This window comes from Giraffa tippelskirchi, chromosome 1 (assembly GCF_054371585.1).
Source record: "Giraffa tippelskirchi isolate mGirTip1 chromosome 1, T2T-mGirTip1v1.2.pri, whole genome shotgun sequence".
NCBI classification, from domain to species: Eukaryota; Metazoa; Chordata; class Mammalia; order Artiodactyla; family Giraffidae; genus Giraffa; species Giraffa tippelskirchi.
The window spans coordinates 157,837,856-157,850,611 of NC_137275.1; the positions used below are offsets into that span (position 1 = coordinate 157,837,856).

At 40.5% G+C, this 12,756-nt stretch overlaps 2 protein-coding genes across 4 annotated transcripts in view; one reads left to right on the plus strand and one right to left on the minus strand.

Moving 5' to 3' along the window:
• Positions 1–12,756, plus strand: part of ERMP1 (endoplasmic reticulum metallopeptidase 1) — a 59,110-nt gene that overhangs the window by 25,832 nt on the left and 20,522 nt on the right. For 2 of the 3 annotated variants that reach the window (XR_014056953.1, XM_081501123.1), the window contains exons 5-10: positions 866–1,012; positions 1,663–1,755; positions 4,132–4,344; positions 6,859–7,079; positions 9,912–10,086; positions 10,461–10,651. Coding sequence is in view for 2 of the 3 variants with exons in the window: in XM_081501123.1 (XP_081357249.1) it covers positions 866–1,012; positions 1,663–1,755; positions 4,132–4,344; positions 6,859–7,079; positions 9,912–10,086; positions 10,461–10,651 (1,040 nt within the window). In the remaining variant the exon portion in view is untranslated. The remainder of the gene's footprint in view (positions 1–865; positions 1,013–1,662; positions 1,756–4,131; positions 4,345–6,858; positions 7,080–9,911; positions 10,087–10,460; positions 10,652–12,756) is intronic. The other variant, XM_081501134.1, reaches the window with a different exon arrangement.
• Positions 4,781–12,756, minus strand: part of RIC1 (RIC1 partner of RAB6A GEF complex) — a 158,769-nt gene continuing 150,793 nt past the window's right edge. Inside the window, exon 28 of the transcript XR_014056881.1 lies at positions 4,781–4,991. The gene's annotated coding sequence lies outside the window, so the exon portion shown is untranslated. The remainder of the gene's footprint in view (positions 4,992–12,756) is intronic.

Genomic DNA, 12,756 nt, shown 5'->3' on the forward strand with positions numbered 1-12,756 from the left:
TCCATGTGTCTTATTCATCCTGGTATCCAGGCTGAAGAAGCCCCCATCAGGGATATAGTGCTCTCAGGGCCAAAGTTAATGGGAGAGGTGGACCATGGAAATATAGAAAAAACTATATATGCATGGAGATGTTAATGTGGAATTATTAATAATGATAAAAGTTATGTGCAATAATAAGGAACTTTATGATATATTCAGTAATTATGCAGTTATTAAAACGATCATTTAAAAATTATCTGGCTGCGTTGGGTCTTAGTTGTGGCAGGGGGCATCTTTTCACTGCAACGTGCAGGCTCTCTAGTTGTTGTGTGCGGGCTTAGTTGCCCTGCAGCACATGGAAGCTCAATTGCTTGACAAGGAATTGAACCTGCATCTCCTGCATTGAAAGGTGGATTCTTAACCACTGGACCATGATCATTGTAATATCTGAAATAATCATTGTAATAACTAGCAACATAGGAATGTGTTTAGTACAATGTTAAGTGAAAGAGAAACGTAAAGATTATACATACCCTATCAGTACATCTGTGTACACACATACATTTATTAGTCATACATAAGTCGAAGACATAAAAATGATAATAGTTATCTTTGGATGATGGGCTTGTGAGTGTTTTTTCATTTTTAAACTTAAACTTTTTATAGTGCTGTTATCTTATTATTAAAAGCAATTTTGTTTTCCATAAGGTTATTTTTCATTTAAAAGAATCATACACATTTATCAAAGAAATGTTGGAAAATATAGAAAAGAGGATTAAAAAACAAAACTCTTGACCTATCTCCCCAAATCACCATAGTAACTATTTTATGTATGTTAAAAAAAAATTCCAGATTAACCTCATATTGTTGTCATGTTTCATTTCAGGTCCTGAAAATCCTTGGTTGGTCCAAGCTTATGTCTCAGCAGCTAAACACCCGTTTGCTTCAGTGGTGGCTCAGGAGGTTTTCCAGAGTGGAATCATTCCTTCAGATACTGACTTCCGGATCTACAGGGATTTTGGGAACATTCCAGGTATTGTCAATTGTTACGGACTTTTCTGTGACCATGGTTAATCAAAAGCAAGACTTACTTTTTGGAAGTTTGTGAGTCAGCAGTGTTTTCTGAGAGCAGATTTTTATGTGAGAACTGTATATTCTGACTCACTGAAAGAGAGTTGCTGATAGTCCCCTTTTCTTTTAAACTCCAATTTACTTTAAATGCTTCCTTTTTCTGGAACGTGTCATCTCGGCCCACAGTGTGACAGAGGAACAGGGGAGAAGTGTTCAGCACTTCATCCCCAAAAGATGGTAACAGATCCTTCAGGGGTCTTCTTCATTGTTACCTTGCTTTGCCAACTGCCCTCGGGGCTTGTACAGCTTATTTAAAGTTAAAATTTGGCTCTGGCCTGGCAAGGATGTAGATGGCAAAGTTTTGATGACCTCCCATGCCAGCATTCCTACTCCTTGCTGTGTGACTTGTAATGCCCTAGTCATTGTATGTTGAATTATGTACCATAGCTCTAGGTTTTGTGAGAATTTCATCATTCCTTCATGAATGTGACAAAGCAGTCATGCTGCTGCTTTGATGTCTTTTAGGAATTTAATACATTAAACAAAGAAGCCTTAACTTGAGGTCGATCTTTAAAGTAAAATGACTTTTGGTTTCTTTTCTGTATGTCTTAGGAATAGACTTAGCTTTTATTGAGAATGGATACATTTATCACACCAAGTATGACACAGCGGACAGAATTCTAACAGATTCCATTCAGAGAGCAGGTTGGTATTCTCATTTAGACTTTTGATATTAAGATGGAAGATTATGGATGACCTGTGAGCCTACAGATACTGTGTCTTGTGCAGTAGGGAGACAGTGTATGGTGTGAATGAAGTGGGGCTTTGGAGTTAGACGAGGCTTTGAATTTTAGCCTTGAAGTCTAGTTTAGCAGTTAAGAACGTGAGACTATTCATTATGAGGAATTTGAAAGGGAGTTGACCTAGGGTTATGGAAACATTGCTGAGTATTGAGAGTGTAGCCAGAAAGGAAGCTGTACATTGGAGGTGGCACAAGCACATATTTGGGCAACTTGCCCAGGTATGGAAAAGTTACATTGATCCAAGGTTGGGTGGTGAGGATGGTGAGCCAGTTATATAGGACAGGTGTCAGGACAGGGGAGTTAAAAATGTTTTCCAGAGACATCAGTAGTAGTCAGGGGAGGCGAGTCTGAGGCTGAGCCTTGCAAAGAGTTAGGATTTGGCACAGTGGGAAAGAGCCTGTTCGAGTAAGAGCTCTGTGTGAGTAGGGCTTGTTTGTGGTGAGGACTGTTAGACTACAGTGTGAATGGAGGTTGCATTTTTAGACATAGTGGGAAGTGAGGCAGAAGTGTATGAGGGTAGAGAAAGCTGTAGATGGCTTTAAAAGTCAGCAAGCGGATGCTGTAGGAATAAGAAATCATTAAAGGCCTGCATATGTGAATGAATGATGGTTTAAAATGCTGTCAGTCTGGTGATGCAGTATGGAGTGTATGGGAGAGAAGGGGAGAGAGCCAAGAGTCAGGGCTGTTCCAACAGCAATTTTAGTGTGGAATATGGAGGACCTAGACTGTAGTGCTGGCAAAAGACAGACATGAAAGCAAGGGTGGAAAACTAGGTACATTTTGAATGAAAACTCAACAAGACTTGATAGCTTATATAGCAGGGATGAATCAGATGGATGGCAGCAAAGAAGACCTCAGAGGGTAAAGCCTGGCTGGCTGGGGAGAGATGACACCACTGACCATAATTGGACATGGGAAGGTGGCTCTCGCTCAGAGCAGTAGTGAGGAGGGGAAAGAGGCTGTGAACTCTGTCAGACACGAGACAGAGGGTGTTTGTGAACTGACCAGATGAAAATGTAGATATACCATTAGGGACCATGGCAGAACTGGGTATCTGGGTTTGGAACTTAAAGGCATAGTCAAAACCACAGAAGTCTGGAGAATGGAAATGGTTTTTGGAAGAGTGAAACAAACCTGAGCTTAGGGGAAGACGCATTTGAAGGCGGCAGGAGAGCCAATGAAAGAAATCCCACAGTGAGACAGTGTGGTGTCTTCAGTGAAAAGAAGAGAAAGTCCAGGATGGAATGAGCATCAGGAAGATACGCCAGCCATTCACAGCTTCTTACAGTTCTTCATTATAGTTTAAACTCAGTCATTGATTGATGTAACAGATACTTATGATGGCCTCTGAGGTGCTAGCTTCTGCCTGACAATGACTCAGCCTGCTCTCCAGCTTCATTGCAAAACACTCTCACTCCTCACTCTGGACGTTTTTCCCCTCCTCAGGGCCTTTATCTACACAGGTCTCTAAACAAAATCTCTCCCCCATTGTAGCTCCTCTCTATCCTTTAGCTAGAAATTCACTTGCTCGGGTGCTTCCTTGATTTCTCCAACTCCGCTAGTCTCCCTGATATGTTCTTAGGGCACTTTCTCGACGTTCCTTATTATTATTATTTTTTAAATATTTATTTATTCAGCTACATCGGGTCTTAGTTGCGGGACACAGGGATCTTTCATTGGGGCATGCAGGCTTCAGCTGTGGGCGCAGGCTCCAGAGGTTGGGCTCAGTATATGTGCAGCATGAGGACTTAGTTGCCGCATGGCATGTGGGAATGTGGGACCTTAGTTCCCTGAACAGGGGTTGAACCTGCATGCCCTGCATTGCAAGGTGCATTCTTAACCACTGGACCAGCAGGGAAGTCCTTATTAATTCTTAACACACGTGTAATAACTTGTTTGGTGTCTGTGAGCTTCTTGAGGTTCTTGGTTCCCCACTGAATTTCTATGTCAGAGCAGTGTCCGCTACATTAAGTATATATTAAATGAATAGAGACTGAGAAATAGCTGTTGGATTTGTCACCAGCTAGGGTACAGTTGGTCAAGGAGTAGCTATAACAAATAGAAGAAAAAGGATGAAGACCAGGTCACTGAGCTTCAAAGCAGAGAAGAAACAGCATAGAGGGCATAGACTTTATAAAAGATATTTAGTAAGAAAAATTGGGGAGAACAGTAGGATGGTAGAAAGCTGTTTTTGTTCATAGTCTTTCTAGGTACTCCTTGACTCCAACAGTGGATGGTTTATTCAACTTTGTTACCTTTCATTTCTTTTTACTAATAGGTGACAACATTTTAGCAGTTCTTAAATATCTAGCTACATCTGATATGTTGGCTTCTTCTTCTAAGTATCAACATGGAAACATGGTCTTCTTTGACGTGCTTGGCCTGTTCGTCATCGCCTACCCGTCTCGTGTTGGCTCAATAATTAACTATATGGTGGTAATGGCTGTTGTTTTATACCTGGGAAGGAAATTACTGTATCCCAAATATAAGAGTAAGTATTTTCCTCTAAAACTACAATACTGGGTGGGTATAGAGTTTACCTAAAGTTTTTTGGCACTTTTCTTGTATCTTTACAAGAAGTTACAAATCTTAAGAAAAATAACATTTGATTTACACTGTTGTAAGAAATTTCTTACATAAAGGACAGAAATGGTATGGACCTAACAGAAGCAGAAGATATTAAGAAGAAATGGTAAGAATATACAGAAGAATTATACAGAAAAGGTCTTGATAACCGCGATGGTATGATCACTCACCTAGAGCCAGCTATCCTGGAGTTGAAGTCAAGTCGGCTTTAGGAAGCATAATTACTAACAAAGCTAGTGGAGGTGACAGTTGAGCTATTTCAGATCCTAAAAGATGATGCTGTGAAAGTGTTGGACTCAGTATGCCAGGAAATTTGGAAAACTCAGTAATGGCCACAGGACTGGAAAAGGTCAGTTTTCATTCCAATCCCAAAGAAAGGCAGTGCTAAAGAATGTTCAAACTACTGCACAATTGCACTCATCTCACACGCTAGCAAAGTAGTGCTCAGAATTCTCCAAGTGAGGCTTCAACAGGATATGATCCGAGAACTTCCAAGATGTTCAGGCTGGATTTAGAAAACGGTAGAGGAACCAGAGATCAAATTGCCAGTATCTGTTGGATAGAAAAAGCAAGAGAGTTCCAGAAAAACATCTACTTCTGCTTTATTGACTACACCAAAGCCTTTCACTGTGTGGATCACAACAAATTATGGAAAAATTCTTTAAGAGATGGGAATACCTCTGCCAACCTTACCTGCCTCCTAAGAAATCTGTATGCACATCAAGAAGCAACAGTTAGAACTGGACATGGAACAACAGACTGGTTCCAAATTGGGAAAGGAGTATGTCAAGGCTGTATACTTTCACCCTGCTTATTTAACTTATATGCAGAGTACATCATGTGAAACGCTGGGCTGGATGAAGCACAAACTGGAATCAAGATTGCTGGGAGAAATATCAATAACCTCGGATATGCAGATAACACCACCCTTATGGCAGAAAGTGAAGAGGAACTAAAGAGCCTCTTAATGAAAGTGAAAGAGGAGAGGGAAAAAGCTGGCTTAAAACTCAACATTCAAGAAACTAAGATCATGGCATGTGGTCCCATCACTTCATGGCAAATAGATGGGGAAACGATGGATCAGTGACTGACTTTATTTTCTTGGGCTCCAAAATCACTGCAGATGGTGACTGCAGCCATGAAATTAAAAGATGCTTGCTCCTTGGAAGAAAAGCTATGACAAAGTTAGACATCATATTAAGAAGAGACATTCCTTTGCTGACAAAGGTCCATCTAGTCAAAGCTATGGTTTTTCCAGTAGTCGTGCATGGATGTGAGAGTTGGGACCATAAGGAAAGCTGAGCAGTGAAGAACTGATGCTTTTGAACTGTGGTGTTGGAGAAGATTCTTTTGTTGAGTCCCTTGGACTGCAAGGAGATCAAACTAGTCAATCCTAAAGGAAATTGGTCCTGAATATTCATTGGAAGGACTGATGCTGAAGCTAAAACTGCAATCCTTTGACCACCTGATGTGAAGAACTGACTCACTGGAAAAGGCCCTGATGCTGGGGAAGACTGAAGGCAGGAGGAGAAGGAGATGACAGAGGATGAGATGGTTGGATGGCATTACCTGCTTGGTGGACATGAGTTTGAGCAAGCTCTGGGAGTTGGTGATGGACAGGGAAGCCTGGCATGCTGCAGTCCATGGTGTTGCAAAGAGTTGGATACGACTGAGCAACTGAACTGAAGAAATTTCTAAATGAGTATCAGGTTGATATGCTCAGTATACTTTTAGTCTTGGTGAAGCATGCAATTTTTATGTACTTATGCACTTCATGAAAGTACTTCGAAAGCTTGTAGAAAATGGTTTGTAAAGATTGACTTTTAGTGAAGAGTCCCCTTAAAAAGTGTTGTCTACATTGCAGACCAGTAGCACCCTGTTCTAGAGTATGCATGAACTGCTTCTGGTTAAACTGGTCTGCTTCTGCTTGAACTATTTTAGTCTTAAGTTAGTGTGTGCTGTTAGCAGGTCAGATATTTAGCAGCTATTTAAATATTCCTTAATCACTGGTTATTTTCTCATGCTGCTTCTCTTCCTGTGTTAGTTTATTTTGGTAAAATTTTATATGTAACTTTGCCTTCCATTTTTGCTGTTATTTCAATACACAAAACATTCCAGAGGTTATAAAAATCAAGATGACTCCCTTTTCCAGTCAGGAATATATCTGAACTTTTCCTGAAGACTTAACCTCTTTGGGTCTTTTGTACCTACAGACTCTCAGCAAATGTTCATACTTGAATTTTATTCACTGATACTTTCCTTGTTGTAATGTTTAACAAACCTTACCCCTAGGAAATTTTAGTATTTTCAACTATAGTGGTAAATTTTGTTTTAATGTTTGCTCCTTTAATTCTACTAACTGGTTGTGAAATTGATTTGATAAAGATAGTGATCACTACTCTTGTTTTCTCTCTGTCAGCTGCTACCTACACAAAGGACTTCTTCTGTGGACTTGGCATCACTCTGATAAGCTGGTTTACCAGCTTGGTTACAGTTCTCATTATAGCAGTGTTCATCTCCCTTATTGGACAGTCCCTCTCATGGTATAACCACTTCTATGTCTCCGTTTGTCTGTATGGAACTGCAGCTGTAGCCAAAATAATATTCATACATACCCTTGCAAAAAGATTTTATTATGTGGTAAGTGTTGGGCTTTTTTATTGATTTCTTTCTGCCAACTTCAAGGATTGAAGACAAACTCAGGTGGGGTTCCTTATGTTTGGCCTTTTGTGACATCAGAAATTATTTGGCATGGTTATGGAAAATTGACTCCCAAAACCATGCTGACTTTCTGGAAAACTTCATATTCTGAGAGTTGCAGACTTTAAATAAATGAGTTTATATGGCTGGCAAACAGTGTTTGGGGTGTTGGTGACAGCAAGGTGTGTTAGCATAGCCTTCTGCCTCTGCTGACGGTGGCACTTTTTATAACCTTGCTCTTTAATCTGCCAGCCTTCCTTGGGACCACCAGTTATTTTTATTTGAATAGCTCTGTTCTCCACTGGACTGTCAGCTCCTTGAGGGCAGGGATGATTTTGTTCACTGTCCCCCGTGCTTAGGCAGTCTCTGACACAGAACTGACACACTGTTTTCTGCCTGGATGAGCACTGTATCTAAAGCTGCACTGAACATGTTCAGTCTCCTTTACCTTTTTTTTAACCTGTATGTTGTTGATACAGATTCTGTCAGCATGATACGTGGTCTGGGGGTTAATGACACATTGCTGAGGAGAGAAAGGGAAGGGAGATAGAGTTCCAAAATGATATATGCTGTCTTAGAGAAACAGCCGTATTGTCATGGTTTCGACTGTATACATTTGTTTGGTAAAAACAAAATTAAGTATTAGCTTTGTGAGACAGCAGGACTAAAAACTGAATAATTAGTGAGAGAGAGAGAGAGCAAGCCACTCTCACATTCTGATTTTCTAAGATAATAAAAGGGAAAATCTTTCTTTCTTCCATCATTTTCAGTATGGCGTGTGCACACCTGTTTATTTCACTTTGTCTTGCTGGGGATTAGACTGGAGACATGGAAGACTATAAACAGCATACTTTCACTAGCATGTCTTCAGTACCTGAAGCTTGGTCTCAGTTCAGTTCATGTTGGGATGTGGTGTAAGGAGCCCTTCTGTGTGGCAGGCCCTACTGAAGAAAGATTCATTGAGGTTAGCCATCTGTTTATGGTTGAGCCAATACTTTTATCTTCATGACTTCAGTTTCCAAAAGAATTACATGATATGGCTCAATTTCAAGTATTTATTCTTTCTGCAATGGGATGTAACCAGAGTGTGGCTGACTATCATTGATATGGCATTGGGGTACAGAAGAGGGTAAGACAGAAATGCTTAGTAAAATTCTGTCTAATTTCAGTTGTCCAATTATGAAACTTTGGGCTGAAGGCACAGTAGAAAGAGTAATAGGTTTCATTTTTGTCTCACATTGTCTTTGAGTACCCAGTGGGTTCCCATCCTCAGGCCTGGTACAGAGATTGGGGACATAGTCTTTTCTTTGAGAAGGTCACAGTCTCATTGGGGGAGGAAATGATGGGGAAACCACAGTGACTTCAATGCCCTGGGATGAAGTGAAATAGAGTGATCGTTTCACAGTGCTGTAGGATTGTAGGGCCAGGAGAGATGAATTTTGTTTGTGGATGTCAGGAAGGCTTCATGAAGGGGGTGGTGACATTTGAACTGCGTTTTTTGTGGCCTGAGTAGAAATGTACCAGGGAACTGGTTGATGGGCAAAGGTCAGAATGTACAAGATGCGTTTGGGTCACAGGCAATAAGTTCAGTATGGTGAAGATAAGGTTGATAGAGCATAACCCTAAAAATCACTGGGGCCACAGTTTAAACTTTCTAAGCAGGATATTGAATGAGAAGATTTGTGATTCAGCAGGAACACACTGGTAACAGTATACATTACCAATGGGCTGGAAGGGGGAAAGGGTGATAGAGGAGGGGAGAGGGGAACTAGATTTGAGGGATATGTTTGAACTTAGTACAAAGCGGGAACAGTGTAAAACATCTTCAGTTATTACAGTCTTCATTGTTGATGTCTTTGTCTTTAAATATCTGAGTGGAATTTGGCTTCAAACTGAATCCTGAGAACTATTTTATGCTTTCTAGAGACCATGACTCTTGATTAATAGTGTTGATCATCTAATATTTTACCAACAATAGCCTATCTTTCGTTGTCCAAGGAGGTTTGTCAAGTGACCTTTAGTTTGTTTTGAAACACCTGTGACTGAAACTCTTTTCCACTTTTGAAGTAGGGGCCCTTTTAACAAACATGCCCTGGACTGTACAGAAATGAGAAGGCAGAGGAGAAAGAAAAGCTTAAACACACCTATTTCTGTTTTGGTGTTTCTGCACCGAAATAATAACTTTCATGTTTGCGCTAATAGAATCACTGGTGCAGAAGTTAAAACGTATGAAGTTCATAAGGCAACTTTCTTATGAAGAATTCAAGGTGCTGTCCAGGAATCCTCAGACTTCAGACTTCAAAGCTCAAAAAGTGTTGATCAAACCCCCCATGGCCCTGTGCTCTAAAGGTCCTGCAGTTCTTGAGGCGTGCTGTTGGTGGCGCTGCAACAGCTTATACTGTTCTTCATATGGATTGTTTCTCTGGTTTGCTTGACATTCTTTGAAAATTTCATGAATAAAAGAGCTTATAGAAGTTAATGTTTTAAGGGAAGTCCTTTCTTCTACTTTAGAACATTTCCAAAGGTCTCTTAGCCAAGTGGAGGGAAAGCTTATATATGAGTAATGATGTTTTTACCCTAACTTGTTAAATTCTCCTTTTCCTGTGCAGCAATTTGAACTTACTGCTTCGTGAGAGGAGGTAGCTTTGTCAGTGTTTACTTCATAGTTTAAAGAATAGACTCTGCTCAAGACAAAATGTAGCTTTTCTGAGCAGTGGAAATTATACTGCAGTAGAAGGTCTTGATGAGTTGTCTGTATTTTCTTTCTTTCAGAATGCCAGTGGCCAGTATCTGGGAGAAGTATTTTTTGATGTCTCGTTGTTTGTACACTGTGGGTTCCTTACAGCTCTCACTTACCGAGGGCTCTGCTCTGCATTTATTAGTGCTGTCTGGGTGGCATTCCCGTTGCTCACAAAGCTTTGCGTGCAAAAGGACTTGAAGCAGCATGGTAGGGTATTTTTGGTTGCGATACAAACGGGAAATGCCTTAAAATACATTAAGATAAGGCTTCCAGAGACTTGTCTCCTTATTTGATTTTATTGGGTAGGCTTTCAAAATTGTTGCGGTTTTAAGATCACACAGATGTTTATCTTATACCCGTCATTCTCACATAAATGAACACATGGTAATATATTACATGTTTTGTTTTCTTACTTGTATTTTACCCTCTCAAAGTGTTTTATCTCTCTTTATAACATGTACCAAAAGGCCAAGTCACTGCTAACCTAATTTTTGTTAGGTGTAAAGATACACTGTTGCTATAAAAAGCTATTATCTCACTGGAGAATTTCAGAGATGTGTTTTCTTTCTCTTTTTCTCTAGGTGCTGGAGGAAAATTTATTGCCTTTTACCTTTTGGGGATGTTTATTCCATATCTGTACGCACTGTACCTCATCTGGGCTGTATTTGAGATGTTTACCCCTATCCTTGGCAGGAGTGGTTCAGAAATTCCACCTGACGTTGTGCTGGCCTCTATTTTGGCTGGTTGTACCATGATTCTCTCATCCTATTTTGTAAGGAAATTTTTTTTTTAATTTCCTTCTTCATTTTATATATAAATATGTGATGAGTTTAACCATGCTAGATCTTATGAAATAGTGTTGAAGAGCTTCCCTGGTTTCTCAGACTGTAAAGAATCCGCCTGAAATGCAAGAGATCTGGGTTCAACGCCTGAGTCGGGAAGATCCCCTGGAGAAGGAAATGGCAACCCACTCCAGTATTCTTGCCTGGAGGATTCCATGGACAGAAGAGCCTGGTGGTCTACAGTCCATGGGGTCGCAGAGTCGGACATGACTGAGTGGCCAACACTTTCTTTCTACTCTTAAGCGAAAGAAATGGTGCATATTGTAGGTTTGGTGTGGTCAGAAAACGTAGAAGGGGGGTTTTGTTGTTATTTTTGTCTCCTCATGCTCCCAAATCCTCTGATGATACTTCTTTTCGGATAGCTTTCAAACCACCTGAATGTGAATGTGTGGAATGAATACCAAGTGAGAACTGGTAGAGGTTGCTTGGTGGTGAATTTTTAGAATGTGTTTTGAACTTACTGACTAGAGGCAAGTGTTAATAAATATGTGGTAGTTTCACTGTTGCTGTTAGAGCTAGTGAAGGGAGACTAATTCTGATGAGGACTTTTCCACTGTCATTCACCTGCCTCACTGCTGGCACCGCCAGGGTCATTAGTTGAGTCTGTGTCCTTGAGTGACACATTTACAACACCCAAACATGCCTTCATTTACCAAGTAATGAGAACATGTTACAGGCCTTGTCATTTTGCTCTGTCAGTGTTCCGCCCTCGGAGAGAGAGTCCTGCCTTTGCCATGCCTGCTTCTCTTCCCCAGGACTCTCCAGAGGAGAGAGCGGGGAAGAAATGGGGCAGAGTGGATAACATCCACCCTGCTGGAGCAAGCTCCAGGCGGAGCTCTGCCCTTAGCGTGGTGTCAGCACTCCCCAGTTCTGTGGTTCTTTTCATTGCAGTTCCTAAGAGTAAGACATAGTCATTGAATACCTGTAGTTATACTCTGAGACTTGAAGCTAGGGGACAAAACAGAAAAAGTAGTTATGACTCTTACAATTCTTTCCTCCATGGAGATAATTCACACTGATACAGTAAAAGGCATCTCATGTGAAGACTAAGATCTAGAAACCAGAGATAAGAACACCACACGCATGGTCAGCACTATCCGTGGAAGTCCCTTCAATAGACATTTTGTCCTTGTTTAGTCACTAAGTCGTGTCCGACTCTCTTGTGACCCCATGGCCTGTAGCCAGCCAGGTTCCTCTACCCATGGGATTTTCCAGGGAAGAATACTAGAGTGGGTTGCAGTTTCCTTCTCCAAAATCACCAATAAATAGCCGTATATGTGACTGTGTCTATAGCCCTGTCGAGTAATTCTTATAAACAGAAATATTTTTTTAACCATTAATACTATGGTTAAGTCTTTACTGGTATTTGCAGGGATGGATGGAAAATTCTAAAGTGCTCTTTGTTCCCTTCAAGGTTTACTTCTCTTGGTTTTAATGTTAAGCCTTTAAATCCTCTGTGTTTCTTGATAGGTTGGCTGTTGTGAGAACTAAAGGAGTTTGTAGTGTTGTCACATGGAGATTAGGTTTAACCTAGAGTAAGCGAAGTTATGAACTGGATCCTCCACCCCTCAAATGTATTTAAATCATCGTCCGTGAATGAAGGCTGTTGATGCTCATAAAAGATGATCAAAATGTGGGGCATTTCAGATCAGTTCCATATGAACTGGGGACAAAATGAACCCCGAAAACTGGGAGTGACCCCAAAGCATGGAAATCTTTGAAACCATAAGCAACTAGATTAAAGTTATTATCTTCTAAATTATATTTTATTAGGAAAGCTTTTGGAGAGTGCCTCTTGGAGTATTTTAAGCTCTAATTTGATTGTTATTATAATGTGAGATAACTCTGCTGCTCTTTGATGCTGTGGGTTACCATTCTCTTCACTCTTATTGTGTGTACTGTGTTATAGATAGTGGCTTTTTAATAGAGTGAGCCTTTGCTCTTTGGGTAGTGGAAAACTGAACCACAATGCATACTTCTGAGAACTTTTCTCTTAGTCTATGGGGATTTATTAAATATATTTGCTAGGAAGCAA